Here is a 15,203-nt window from a genome sequence, read left to right as displayed (position 1 = left end):
TGCATTGCTTTGGTTTACTTTGCCTTATTTTCATTTCACAAGTCATTTGAATGTTGTGTACGGTTTCTATCCATGCCTCCCTTAATAGTGCACCAATGTCCTTGGGAGCCATATTTGATGAGACATTGAAGGGAGGGGTGTTAAGCTTATCTGGGTGGCGTGCCACTAAGAGATCTGAGGCAGTTAGCTAATGTGGTGGAAAAGGATTTAGCGGATTTGACCCTATCAGCAGAGATGGCACTAAGAGAAGCCGTGTTAATGACACTAAATGAGTCTCTGCCTGCAGCATGCTAATAACGGGGGCTTGACAGCCAGGCATATAATTTACAGGGGGATTTTTAAGAGGAGGGGTGGAGAGTGAACAGCTATTTGATATTCATGTACAGAAAAGCATTGGACACTTTAGGTAAGATGAGGGTCAGGTGACAACTGCATTTGACTTCCCTAAAGCTCCTTTAAAAAGTAAATCATATTACATCATGAATAAAACTTGTAAATGAGTATTTTTTGCATCTCATGACTTATTGACTGTTTAGCAGCATTCAATAGTCTATTGTCCTGTGGGTTTTCACTTCAATAAAGGTGAGCATGGCAGTTAAGGAAAATTAGTTGCTTTAGCTTGTAAATTTGAAAATCCCAGTTTGCTGAGATTGCTGACAGTCAGGCAAATGGGCTGTAACCCAGCATCATTTAATCCAATCTACCTTAAGATACCAATTGTCGGACAAAACACAGCAGTTATTAGTTTGTCTTATCATTATCGTATATAAATTAGTGTATCCACACATAACAGCTTACCAGCTTGCTGGGTAATTCAACAAAATTTTTGTGCCTTACAAACTGTATGGGCTCTCTATTCATCAGGGTTTTCTAAGCAGTAAATCCTAATAAAAGAAAAATAAACAACAAGTCCAATTCCTTTAAGATATTCAATAAATACATTTTTTGTAGAACTTTCTTTTTCCTAAATATATTGCTCTTCCAACAACACTATTAATATTGTATAGCACAAAACATCCCTTGAATTTCACGCATACTGATACTATGAGATTAAGTGGAATTATTAACTAGTGCTACAAAACTTTTGTAATCTCGACTGTGAGTAATTTGAGCCACTAACTGAAAATCATTATTGTTTCAGATATTTCTGTTGGCTCCATTCTCAGTACCGATGTTCATTGTAGAGGGCAGTGAATTGCTAGCATATCCATCATGCTATATTTGCCTCACAGTGCTATCGATTGTTTGCCTCGTGAGTAGGTGTGTCATCATGGCTGTGCTGAATATGCAACTGTCTTTTTGTGCTTCATTCGTTGTGTATGTTTATGTTCTAGGAGTCAACTTCTCGATCTGGGGGTCTACTAGGGTGTTAGGCCTCCCTGCCATCATGAAAGGGCTGGGGACTAGCCATACCAGACACCTGTCTGACTCCTGTGACCCTTCCTCCGGCCAACTAGAGGCCCTCTTCCCTCAGAAGACCAGCACCATGCCACGCAGTCCTTACCTGCTGAGCCCGACAATGGACCAATATGGCACTATGGACTCTCACCTTTATCCATCAACTAACCCAGGCTCTCTTCCACCAGAATGCCTGCTGTCTCTCAATAACCAGCTGTCAAACAGCAGCACCTTCCCCAGGATTCACTACAACTCCTACGATCCATCTGACTTCTCCCCACCTGTGGAAAGCATTGGTGGATTAAGAACCGGGCCATTGGGAGCATCCATGTCTTTGGGGATGGGCTCTGGTATGGGCATGGCTGAGCTTAGTGGCCGAACATCTATGATTACAAGCGGCTCAGCTACTATATCACATCACATGACAAAGAACCAGACACCTCAAAGTCTTATGGAGTTTGACAAACAACTACCCGGAGGTCAGGATGGCTTCAGCACCTTACAGTTCCATAGAACAACTGCAGTAGCCACAGGTAAACAGCGTACAGACAGTCCTGGTCGCATTCGTTACATGTTGCACTCGGTGCAGAAGCTCTTTGCAAAGTCCCAGTCTCTGGAGAGTCACCACATGAAAGGAAATATCAATGGAAGGTCCACAGGTAGCGGCGGAGGCTCGTCAACTGACGACGGAGGAAAGCATAACCGCAGAGCCAAAAGTAAAGATCGCGGGACTAAATCAGAAGCAACCGCCAAGCGACGGCCACGCTCCAACATGTCAGGTTACTGGAGTTCTGATGATTTGGACAGCAGTGACATAAGCAGCTTCCACAACACAATGGCAATGATGACTCTCGGACGCCCCACTGGCCATGAGAGACAGGAGTGCCAGAATAGATACATTCATAGCGGCTACAACACCATCAGCTCATCCAAAACCAACAATGACATGAGGTATCAGGCACTTGCTGCACCTACTAGTGGAGGAGGAAACGGACCAGGGAATGTGGTCATGAGTGATAATGACTACATGAAAGGAGGCTCCTGGTCTGCACTGACTATGGGCCAGCCAAGGCAAGTGATCCAGAAGGGCTCAGCCACGCTTGATAGGTCCTTGCTCAAGTCCAGGTCATGTCAACAGGAACTTACATGCAACTACTTACAAGTTGGGCAAAGGGTAAGTGAGGCCTAAACCAAAATCAGTAACTATGACCGTTTTAGATGAGGAACATTCACTTTCACCAAACAGGATTGGCATGACTGTGTCCTGTAAATTCTAGACTAAAGGCTAAATCAAGCCATTTCTTGCTGCCTGTAGGGGGATTGGAGCAGCTCATTAGGCCGGAGCGGGGGTGGCAATGAAATTCCATGTCGACGGATGCGTAGCGGAAGCTACGTGAAAGCCATGGCAGACATGGAGGACAGCGAAGACTCGGAGGGGAGCCCCAAACCTTCGCCAAAGACTGCCGCTCGCCGCCAGAGCTACCTCAGGGCAACACAACATTCTCTGAGTGACCAGCTACCCCCACGCAAGTAAGGCCACCAACTGAGACAGCAAGCTTTCAACTTTATAGAAATAAAGTTACATTGGATATCCATTTTTTAACCAATAAACATCAAGTAAAGTAGGATCGTCCATTTTAATGAGGTCTTTGTTCTAAATTGGAAGCTATGAGTACATTTGAGAGGAAGGGGAAATTATGGCCAATTTAGTTACCATTTGACGGTGAAAATAGATAATAGATAGAATCTCATTTTCAAAAGAAACATCCAATTAATAATACGTTCTTTGGGGTATGTTGATAGCAATCCATTTACTTTTAGGCAGTACATGTAGTCCAATTTGTTCAAATTTTGTGTAGGGTACACCAACACTAAGTGACATAAAATGTCTGAAGAGTGCAGGTTCTTTGCACCAATATTGTGAAAATGGAAGCAAGACAGCACTGCCATGTATTGTCATGTCTCCACACAATTCAAGACATTTTCCAGAGGACACGTACAAACCCTCTGAAGTAGAAACAAATTTTGCCTCCAGCTACATCTACTGTAGAGATTAAATAGTCTTAATATTTTTGTCTAATAGTGCTTCACTTCAAACAAGAATAATGCAATGTTTTCATAGTAGGAAAAAAAAACTAATTCAATGATCATTTTATTAATCAATCCGCCTATCGTAACTGTCTCTGAGCAAGAGCCGGAGTGGTCACTAGCCAATTAGAGGACATATATTAATCGTGAAAAAAAAACATCTCTTTCAAAATTAGCACTGTAAGGCTCTCTGTTAAATTCCACTATCAGAGAGGTATTAATTTAACAATACATAAATGTGGGGCGGAACGATGGAACAACTGGTTTGAGCGTTGGCCTTTCAGTTCTCAGGACCGGGGTTGAAATCCTGGCCCCACCTGTGTAGGGTTTGCATGTTCTCCCTGTCTTGCCTGCGTGGGTTTTCTCCGGGCACTCCGGTTTCCTCCCACATCCCAAAAACATGCATTAATTGGAGACTAAATTGCCCCTAGGTGTGATTGTGAGGGTGACTGTTGTCTGTCTCCATGTGCCCTGCAATTGGCTAGCAACCAGTTCAGGGTGTGCCCGGCCTGCTGACAGCTGTGAAGACATGTGGCTCATAAAATGGATGGATGGATAATTGTGCTTGTAAATTGAAGCAGAGTAGAACTGAAACCCATCAATGGTGTTTTTATACTAACAATGACGGGGAAGCATCTAAGTACAGCAATATAGTAAAAAAAAAAAAAAAAAGAGTATATACAGTATTATAAATCCTAATAATAAGGAATAATTCACATCACAAATCAAAATAAAACAATAGATAGATAGATAGATAGATAGATAGATAGATAGATAGATAGATAGATAGATAGATAGATAGATAGATAGATAGATAGATAGATAGATAGATAGATAGATAGATAGATAGATAGATAGATAGATAGATAGATAGATAGATAGATAGATAGATAGATAGGATTATAACATAAAGTCAACATTGCATGTTGTTTAGTACTTGGGAAGTTGCAGTCTCAAAATCAGACGTAATTGTTTACTTTGCAGAATGTGCCAAACGGTCACGTTGATTGGCGCTTGGTATCTTCATAGCGTAAATGTGAACATGCATGAATGATTAACCAATGGCTCTCTTGTGGCCTGCTGGCGTGAGCAGCAGAACCCTGGATTATTCCTTATTGCAAGGGGAGCTGGATGTCCTGTGGTCACCCATACACAGTGTGCCCTCCCTCAACCAACTGGGCAGGTCAATGAGCAGGTCAGTTGTAGGCCCATATACGACGCATCTCACGGGTGTGATGTTGCTTTGCGCCGCCTCATTCAGACAAACCGGGGAAGAGCTTCCTTTTGGTGGCAAAACCACACCCTGCTTCTAATCACAGCTCCCCACCACCGAGCTTATAAATACCATCGGCCCAACACTTTTGATTAAAACTACTAAAGTGTATAGTTTGACTCTGTTGAATAAGTTGCCCACATATCATGATGGCATCTTCCTGATGTGTTGCGATCACTGTTTGCCAAAGAAAAAGACTGTGCGGTCTTTTGTTAAGGAAAACCATCTTCCTCTGTTCCTTAACACCAGGACGGCTCAAGGAGCAGACCATGTGTCACCTATCATCACTATCTTTGCATGCTCTGACACTACAGGGATGGACGATAGAAATGGAATGAGATCCTTTTCAAAAAATGTGTATTCAAGTGAAGGGGAATCCAAAAATGGTTTTTTTTAATTGAAGGATTCTTTGTTTATAACAGTGGTTTTCAAACTGGGGGTTGTCATGACAGTAGACAATAAGCAGAAGGGGTCATCCCTTCAATCAGATTGTCAGTTAAATTGAAGCACTTTTTCATGGCCTAAAAATACCCAGTACAGTACAAAATTAAATTGAGGTTCCGCTGGATTGTACTTCGACAATATGTACGTGATGTTGATACGATATACTTGAATGTGTATCACAAGTGCTTCGGTGTCGGTACTGTATAGTTACCACATGAAGCAAATTGGAAATGCAACGGCATGATTGCAATATGCTTTTTTGAAAGGGATACGGTGAAATTTTAAAATGGAGGCCAGATATCAAAGAAATAAAAGGGGATGTCTCAATACTTTTGTCCTCCTTTTTTTCTCCTTCCAATACCCACATTGTTGCTCTCGGATTTCCTCTTTTGCTGTCTCCTCATCATCACATAATAACGTGTGACTGTTTTCCCTTCCTTTGCGTTTGAATATATCGTCCTGATGTCGCTAGATCTTCCTGTTTGACACAAGTCCTTTTGGTTTCTTCTGCAGCTGTCTTCCGTCTCTCAGAGAGCTTGCCAATAACCGAAGCCTGGACAACCTTGACTGCATCGGGGGTGCAGGCTCACCTTTGCCACAGTGGGATGATGATGACTTCAGCCATGCCTGCAGCACTTTGGGCAGACGTAGCTGCATGGGCCAGGTCGGTGCTTCAAAAGTATAGTCGGCCGTTGCATTTCGTGTTTAGTTAGTGACCCAAGTGAGTCCTCAAATTGCATTCCTCGGGCAATTTCTTTTTCTCTGCTTTGCTAAGCAGATACTTTTTCTCACTTAATAAAAAGGACCAGATGAATATTTCATGAAGTTATCTCCAAGCAGACTTTCCCCACTCTTAATCAACTCATTTGTAAAGATGCTCAAAGCCAAGGGTATTCAAACTTTTTTCCTTTGAGGGCCACAAAAGAAAAAAAATTGAAGGATGTTCAGGCCACTTCAACTTTATTAAATACGCCAAAACAAATCCATCAAGGAATTCTATATTTTTAACATTTTATGAAACTGCTACATCACAATTTTCTGTTAAAGGTAACAAGGCAAATAGTTTTGCATTTTTCATTATTTTTGGGGTGCCCTTGCTGCCCTGTATCACACTAGAGTGGATCTTCCTCAGGCCTGAGCAGATTTTTTTATATATTCATAACCAAAATGAAAGTTATATTTAGCAAGATGGTAATCTTTAAAACACTGTTTACTTGAGGATCATCATTAATCATTCATGTGATACGTTCACAAATCAGAGCTTCACACCAAGCAGAAAGTGGGACAAAATATTTTGCAGCTGAAACTGAATTTTGTTCCTCTTTTAATTGTAAGTATGTTACATCACACAAAAACATTAAAAACATTTTTATTATAATTATTATTCGTAATAATATTAGTAGTACTAATCGTAGTCGTTGTTAGGGGTGTGTCATGCCAAATGTTGAGTTGGCTCATCCCTTCCAGACACACACACACGCACAGTTTTCCAACCGTTTTCAAATGTCATGTTTTTATATGCCCTGGACCGCCAAAAAATGGACAGCGTCCCGGAAAAGGCCCCTGGGCTGTAGTTTGGACATCCCTGCCTACTATTTGACTTGGATCTTGACTGTATTAATGCTAATAACAAAGATGAATATGCAGTTTCACATACATACTGTACTGTGCGACCTCCACATAAAATGGTACAACCTGGAACATTTTCTGGCAAAAATATCTATATGTTCATTTTTTATTATGCTTGTCCTTGATAGAGTTGTGGGTGATCTGGAATCAATCCCAGCTGACTTTCGACGAGAGGCAGGTTACAGCCAGGACTGGTTCCCAGACAATCACAGGGCACATGCAAAATAGAAAAATGATAATTTATGCTTTGGGCAGTTTAGAGTCTTGAATGACCCTATGATACTGCATACATGTAGTTTTGGAATGTGGGAGGAAAGTAGAGTAACTGCAGAAAACCAAAACAAATGTGAGCGAACATGGCAACTCAACACAGGAAGGCTACAGGCTTCTAAAATTAAAAACAAAATGAAAAAATAAAACTTGGACTCAAAATATTGTCGACACATTTTGTGAGACTTAAGATTAATAAGCACTTTGTAGTTTGTTTTTTTTCTTGGGATGCCAACACAAAGTGATAGCAGAAAGTGTACCATGAAACCAGATATGGTACGTACAGTGAAACAAGAAAGGGTCATTATGAGCAAAGTAAAGAATGAAGCAAATTGCCACAGAGCAGAACAATAAGGCATAGCTGAAAGCAAAATGTCGAATGACTTACATGAAAATGAGTATAAAACTTGCCCAAAATCAATCAGCTTAAAATGTTCACTCGGGGTCCTGAGTTTCTGTCTTTTCCTACAATGAAATATTTGTATGAAAAGTTTTTCTAAGCTATGATTATAAAGCAATCAAATGAAAAAAATTAAGTGTAAAGTATTAACTGAGCATGCCTTCTTTTGATGCTTGATATCATATTCTTTTTGATTTTATTGCTCAATGTTTATAACCTCAAAACCTCATATAATTTGGGCCCGTGCTAAACCAAGAACCTCCTGTATTTATCTCAAAAGGCTGATTATTTTTACTTTGAGTTTGTTTCATTTCACTCAACAGTAGTTAACCTCCCGCTGTGTTTACTGTACATGGAAGTTAGGACTGTGAAAATGTTACTTAAAACATTGACTGCGCTGTTAATAAAGATGACGGCCGCAGATAAAGCCTGGAATAAATTAATTTACTTTTGACTTATTTCCAATGGGAAGAAAAACACTGACATCGCAGTCACGCGCTGCAATGGAATGGGTTTGACTTTGGAGATTCCAGAAAAAGAGGATATGAAGGAAAAATATAATATAAATATGCCCTGCAGTTTGCTTTCTAAATGTCCACCGTATGACCCGCCTCTCACCCAAAGTCCAAATCGACGCTGACTCACCCCCATCATTAATAATGATAAGGGTTTGGAAAATATATCGATGGATGGATAAGGTATAAGAAACAATTTCACTTTTGACGTGTGTCTGTGTGGCAGCTCGAAATCATATCTGGCGCTTTGATGCTTTATAGAACAGTTGCCAATGCTGAAATAAACAAAATATTTACAGCGATCTCTTCCATCTGCTTCTGTGCAGCTCCGGGACCTGGACATGAGTCATCATTATGAGGACCGTAGCTCCGAGTCCACATTCCGCGATTCTCGTTCGCATTCTCAGGACAACCCAGAGCCTCCGGACTTGCCCATGCCCACTTGCTTCCGCTCCCGCAGCCACAGTTACCTGAAAGCCATCCAGGCGGGCTGCTCTCAAGATGACGACGTGGCTTCCGTCGACTCAGGCTCGCTCCCGCCAACTGACACCTCCGTTCGCACCTACGGCACCAGCACCGGTGAGTCACTGACGGGAGAAACGCAGACTATACATGCGTTCAAATGGAATGCATGCATTCCAAAAGCAGAAAAAGGAGACATTCGAGCGTATTTGAATATTATTTGAACTGAAGACATAGTTGAGATAACCACGAGTGAGTGGGACACTGGTCCAGCAAAATGCACACACACACACACACACACGCGCACACACCAGAGTTTTAGTTCCAATGCAGCCTCTTTTGCCCACACTAGACGGCCTTTCTACACAATGGAAGACATGGAAAGAACAGTTTGGCTCTTACCTGATAGCCACTGGCTTGGACAAAGCCCCAAAGGAGAAACAACTTGCAATGTTTCTGCAGCGTTTGGGAACAGACAGACCACGCATCATACCCACACACACAGGTAACCATGTCAAAGCAGTTCCTCCACTCTAAGTTGGTCAGTTGCCACTAACTCTAAACGGCCAGTTGGTTGCAGATTTTCTTTAGGTCACAACGTCACACTTTTTTCTCTTTCTGTGGTTCAGAGTCACATTGTTTGGATTTCCATAGTGTTTTATTCAATTCCAAAGGATACTGACCATTCTTTGTAAGTCACCGTAGATGCATTCACTGACAAAGAATCATCTGACATACAATCCGGACGTTACAAAAGATTACAGTAATTTGCGTACAGTAATTCGAGATAGCGCTCTCTTGTGGACATTGCGCAAAACTACATTTGGAGCTCCTTCAGAAGAATATTGTATTGTATTGGAATTGCAGTGGATACAGAAAGTACCCCGTTAAAAATGTTTTACAGTCAGTCTAATCAAACACAGCGGGTCTCCGATAAAGTCTCAGAATCAGAAGAAATGGACAGCTCCCAAGTTAAATATATGAGTGTCCCTTCACCACAAAAGCTCCGAGGACTTCCAGCGTGTGATATTTCAGCAGTTTTTCTTTTTTAATAAATCAGCAAAAATTTCAACACTTCTTTTTTTTGTCAGTACATCACATTAATGCAGATTATTGAGGAGGAATAGGAACTTAAATGATTTTAGCAAATGGCTGCAGTATGACAAAGAGCGAAAACATTTAAGGGGGTCTTAATACTGACTGTACCTACAGTATAGATTTTCATTAATATACTTAAAAATTATACTCAAGAAAAGAGCAGATGTTATCAAATGCAATTTTATCAAACCCATTAGAACTTCATTAGTAATAACTAATGTGAAGATGAAACCTCGGTACATGTGCAATGGGTTCTCAAACATTTTGGGTCCAGAGATCATTCACACAGAAGACCTTTTTTCCAAGGACCCCCTCTTAGTCCTAGCACCAATTAAAGTGGACTTTTAACTGTCATTGCAAATGTTTATTTTTGAATGTTTCAAACTAAATAATCATGACGTCCTTAAACTTAATTGAATTAAGTATGTATTCATCGTCGCCACCTAGATTTACATGCAGGGATATTACATGAACTGTATGATTTTTCACAATCATATCAGTGCTTTTAATGGGTCCATAGCTAAGGAAAGAGAGGAGTCATTGGTTTTCTTTGTTTTATTGGGATTCCTGCCCCCATATACAGGTACTCACTTATTTATTAAATGCAGCATGATATCCATCCATTCTGCCTTGCAGCATGATATTTTATTACTAATCATTTTACCCAAGCTACGACTCCCAGACCACTGGGAGTTGAGGAACCTTCGTTTGATTGCACTATAATAAAGCATTTCAATGTTTTACAAAATCTACACGATCAGGGATATATTCAGACATTAATGCAGTACAGACATACAAACATATATACATAAAGTACATATTGATTTTATTATTTTACTTTACATCAATTATAATGGTTATAATAGATACGGAAAATATTTTGAACAGCCATCGGTGTAATTTATTGCCGTATACTGCTGCAATTTAAAATCAAATCATAAACAAATGTCTGGATTTCCAGCCCTGATTTAATATTGTATTAGATTCCTTGGATGTGTTTTTTGCCGTCGATATTGTGACCGCTGAGCGTTATTTTACTACAAGCATTTCCGGACGTGTTATTCTCGTCCACATAGTGACGCTCTCCACCACCCGTCACACTCTAAACTCGGGGCAATTGTTGCATTCCACAATTTGGGAATAGTCGTACATTTGCATCGCATCGATACTGATTTTTAATTGTGGTGCAAAAGTAATAGTCTCAATGAGAGCATCCGTTTTAGTGTTCAGCATAAAAAAATATGTTATTGAGATATCTCAACTATAGCATCAATTGTGACAATCGTTTAGTGGAGATGCACAATGTTCTGGGGAACATTGAACGCAGCATTCCCATGCCACCACGCCCCCTTAGACTTCCAGGCTTCAGACAAACAAAAGGAACGTAAAACCAGACTTTTTCTGTCACTCTGGTCGCATTCTTCAAGAAGAAATGACAAATTCCTTCTGAAACTACCATGCTTTGCTTTTGCTTGTGTGTGACAGAAAGGTAAGAATTTGAGTTTTGAAGGTTTGTTTCATGGAGCCTTTGTGCACATGCATTTGTTTGTTTTGAGATTTAAACCAATTCACTTGGCTTTATGAACCTTTCAAATTGGCCAGAACATTTCATTTAACCGGAAAATAAATATTTATTCAATTATGCTAATTTTCACCTTGCTGCACAAGTGTCTCTTGAGTCAAGTTACAAATTTCACATGTCTGCAGTATTCATTTTTATTCACTTGCTTTGTGGTTGATGTGTGTGACTCAAGCAGTATTGATGCTATTATCTAATGAGGTGATCATGTTGGTGGGCTTGGTCAGGCTCTCTTGCGAAGTTGTCATTGTTTGATTAGATTCAACACTACAGAAGTGCAGACAATTTGGCAAGCAACGCTAAACCGTTAAGTTGAGCGACACAATCAACCTTTTGTTTCATTGTTCATGAATCTTGTCTGACACCAACTAACCAAAAGACAACACTATTGTCACATAATTGGCACAAGCACGTTTTCATGTAAATTGCCAACACATTGTCTTGTCTGTTTGCGTATTTTGTTTGTCGTTCAGGTTTTTAGGCCAGGGTGTCCAATTTTTGTGCTACAGTTGCGTGAGAGCCACTGTCTGTTTAAGTGCTCAGTGATAAACTGTTTTGATGTCGCAACCACAGGTGGGTAGAGTAGCCAAATGTTGCATTCAATTAAGAGTACTGTAAATTTAGAATAATATGAGCCAAGTAAGAGTAAAAAGTAGTCATCCACATTTTTAGTTAAGGAATAGTAAGAAAGTGGGGGGAGGACTACTCAAGTTGAGTAAGCCGAGAGCAACTTCAGGGTTTTTTTTTTTTTTTTTTTTAATTAGCGCATGAAGATTTAAAAAAAAAATTCCTTGGGTTAAAACAGTCTCGAACAACAACGTTTTGACTTTACAACGCCTGTAACCCTGTGTGTAAATAATATCGAGTTGTTGCAAATATTTAAGATGCTTGAGCTTCTTCCTGATAATTGTTTTGTTTTCAGCCGTGAAAATCACATTTTGAACAAAACAACAGGACCACTGTCCAGTCATCTTGACAGCCCCGCCTGCCCAGTGTTTACTCCAGATTCCACTCAGAACATTTTGCCACAAAACACCTGCTTGTCTTGTTTACATTCCCATCTGAGCAATCTCATTGATTGACCAATTTAGCCATCAAGCCAATATTCCATGTTTTCAATTTAATTTTTATTTTTTTTACATTTTATGTTGCTTTGTCAGTATTGCAACTGGTCATCATCAGACATTTTTCTTTTGTTTGCAGAGATGTTGAGGTCCGAGTTGTTAAGGGATACAAGATAGCGTATGAATTACAGCAAACACCCTCTTTTCGCAAGCAATAATTCCCCCCCACCAAATTGTGTCTGATTTGGAACGCCATGAACGTCTTTCTCAGCTCATTTAATCTGTGGATGGAAGCAAAGTCAGTGGAAGCAGCATCTCATGCCTTTTTAATAAAGCGGTTTCATTGCACAGTGTTTAGATTTCTGTGTTAGTGGCCAGAATTATGTGATTATGTTTTTGAAGGGTTGGGTGCAAATTCAGGCTTAAGGGTGTAGAATGAAGATGGCAAGTATTCAGATGCATTGACACATGCGCAACCCCCCACCCTCTACACACATACACCTAATCCTCCTCAAACAGAGTTAATCTGGTGATATACTTTACATGAGTTTCCATGGTGTACATTCTCACATCAGAGCTTGTACATGGCTCAGGCTGCATGGTGGTTAGATGGTGGAATGCCTGATGCTATATACAAAATTTCTGCCATCCAAGGTGCTAAGAACTGTTCTGGAAGAGTGTCTGCTCTGTACACGCTCAGTCTGTATGGGTAAGGTCTTTTTAAAAGACCTCATAAAAATGTCAGAAGGTGTTTTTTTGAATGCGTCTAACCATTTATTACACCGCTTATTCCGTTCAGGATAATGACAACAGTTGGAGTCGAGCCTATACCTGGCAGCATTTAGCAATCAGCTGACTAAACTCTGAACCGCTCACTGGAGGGTGATTAGACATTGTACCTTTTGATTATTTTTTTTATTTATTTTTTGTCAGTTAAACCACACTTGACCAAAGTTTTTCTGTCACCTGAGTGATATAATGATGTCACACTCTTAAATTTCATATTAAGTAATTTTATTCTATAATGCAGAACAATTCCAACTTTTTTTAAAATTCAAAAGTGATATTTTATAATTTGTACGCTGATTTCCAAATAAAACCGTCCAATGCCATGACAAAAACTGCATGATTTGATAGGACGTTTGACTCATAATTGTTGCTCTCTAACAAGATAAATTAAGCATATATTTATAATCATTCCACTGTAAGAAATTTAGTGATCTGCAACTTCTCTTGATGGGCAAATGAAATTAACAACCTGTTTTCTTCAATTGCAAGAAACCAGTCTGGGAATGAAGCGTGTGTGTTTTCCGTGTCAGGCTCACGGTTAAAGTTTCTCATTTTAAGTCTCTGGTCAGACTTTCTGTGTTCAGGCTTTGCAGTTCTCCCTGTACTCCAACTGCTTGCCCAACGTGAAATGGGATTTTCTCCATCTCATGCATGAGGCTGAACATAATATAAGAGGACAATAAGTGGGAGAAAAATGGAAGGATGATTTTAGCAATTAGGGGACAAAATGGGTGTAGTGGAGCCAAGTAGTAGAAGTATTTTTTTTAACTAGGTTGTAGCCTATATTTAAAAAAAAAAAATTCACCAATGTTTTTTTCATCAACAGTGTCTTGTCAGTTTGTCATAATCAAATAATCCCAGACACTCCAAACTCTGGTTGTCATATTTCATATTAGTCACACTTTATGGGACTTGTCAGAAGTGTGCATATATTTCTACACGTGCACGCACACACACAATTATGAAAAATGAAGCCATGGAGTGGATTAGAGAGCACAGCAACCCTTTTGTTTGGGTGTTTCCATAATAGTTCACGTGTATTCTGAGCCTTTTTAAGAGGCGATGAGGTTTTGTTTTGTTTTGTTTTGTTTCTTCTTTGTCCCCCCCATAGGTTTTGGTTTCACTAATCTCTCACATAGTTACAGTGCTGCAGATAAAGTATATGGATATAAATCTTCAGACACAATCTATTGATGGGAAGGTTAATTCCTCCTTAAATTTTAACTTACAAGGATATTTTGATCAACTATCGTTCCAATTTTTGGCAGGTCACAGCTCAGTGTTCTTCCTTTGGATACAAGGATTAAAATAGTTCACAGATTCAAGAATCTTCATAGAAAAGTGGAAGCTGTTGTACATCCAAAGAAGGGAACAACGACAGCCCCATTTTTCATTTTCTTTGTAGGTGTTACGGTGAGGTGTTACAATTTTTCCCTTATTAATAGTGGATATGCACTCCTGTTCAAATGTCATATTGCTGCAATATACAAAAAAATAGGCCACAATAAATAATTTCCAAAGTGTCGTCCACCATTAATGTGACCTATAGTTTTTAAGGCATTCAATATACCACGGCACACGCTGAAGAAAGTCGTCGTCAAGTAATGGAAAAAAAGGCCACGACAGTGAGACTCAAAGGAACTGGATGTCCCTCCAAAATTGTGCAAAGATGAAAATGAAGCTCAGAGGCAGACTTGGCAGCCTTCCTGGCATCAGCAAAATGCAAAGGGCTGTAGGAAGTTCTGGCAAGTGGTGGTTGTTTAGTCTATGGGACAACACTCTTCTGTCGTCATCTTACGTCAGGGCTATGGGATAGGGTGCCGTAATCTTTCAAAGAAAAACATCCAACCCTGTATATATTTTCTAAAAACATGCATGAAATCTCCTAAACGCATGTGGGAAAACATATTATGACTTTATAAAACCAAGTTTGAATTTCTTGGCCACCAAGTTATTGTATGTGTTTTAACAATTATTTTTCTATAACAAAATTGTAAGTCACAGAATGGTGGAGAGAGTTTTGAACCAGATTAATCTTGGTCTCTTTTTTTTTTTTCCCTGAAAAACCTGACGTGAACTGGGGTGTACATACTTTTTAATATCCCCTGTAAGTAGAGTATGTATCACAAGGGAAAATGTCGTAACTCAACAGAGACGATGTTGGCTTTTTCTACAATGCTTTGGAAGCATATTA

General features: G+C 39.8%; 1 protein-coding gene across 1 annotated transcript in view; it reads left to right on the top strand.

The window, feature by feature from the left end:
• The first annotated feature begins 371 nt into the window (after positions 1-371).
• dlgap4b (discs, large (Drosophila) homolog-associated protein 4b) overlaps positions 372-15,203 on the top strand; it is a 28,809-nt gene continuing 13,977 nt past the window's right edge. Inside the window, exons 1-7 of the mRNA XM_061831524.1 lie at positions 372-406; positions 1,335-2,572; positions 2,714-2,928; positions 4,580-4,681; positions 5,717-5,867; positions 8,344-8,596; positions 8,832-8,984. Coding sequence (XP_061687508.1) covers positions 379-406; positions 1,335-2,572; positions 2,714-2,928; positions 4,580-4,681; positions 5,717-5,867; positions 8,344-8,596; positions 8,832-8,984 — 2,140 coding nt within the window. The 5' untranslated portion in view covers positions 372-378. The remainder of the gene's footprint in view (positions 407-1,334; positions 2,573-2,713; positions 2,929-4,579; positions 4,682-5,716; positions 5,868-8,343; positions 8,597-8,831; positions 8,985-15,203) is intronic.

Source organism: Syngnathoides biaculeatus, chromosome 10 (assembly GCF_019802595.1).
Source record: "Syngnathoides biaculeatus isolate LvHL_M chromosome 10, ASM1980259v1, whole genome shotgun sequence".
In the NCBI taxonomy this organism is placed as follows: domain Eukaryota; kingdom Metazoa; phylum Chordata; class Actinopteri; order Syngnathiformes; family Syngnathidae; genus Syngnathoides; species Syngnathoides biaculeatus.
This window is presented reverse-complemented; position numbering and strand designations above follow the sequence as displayed.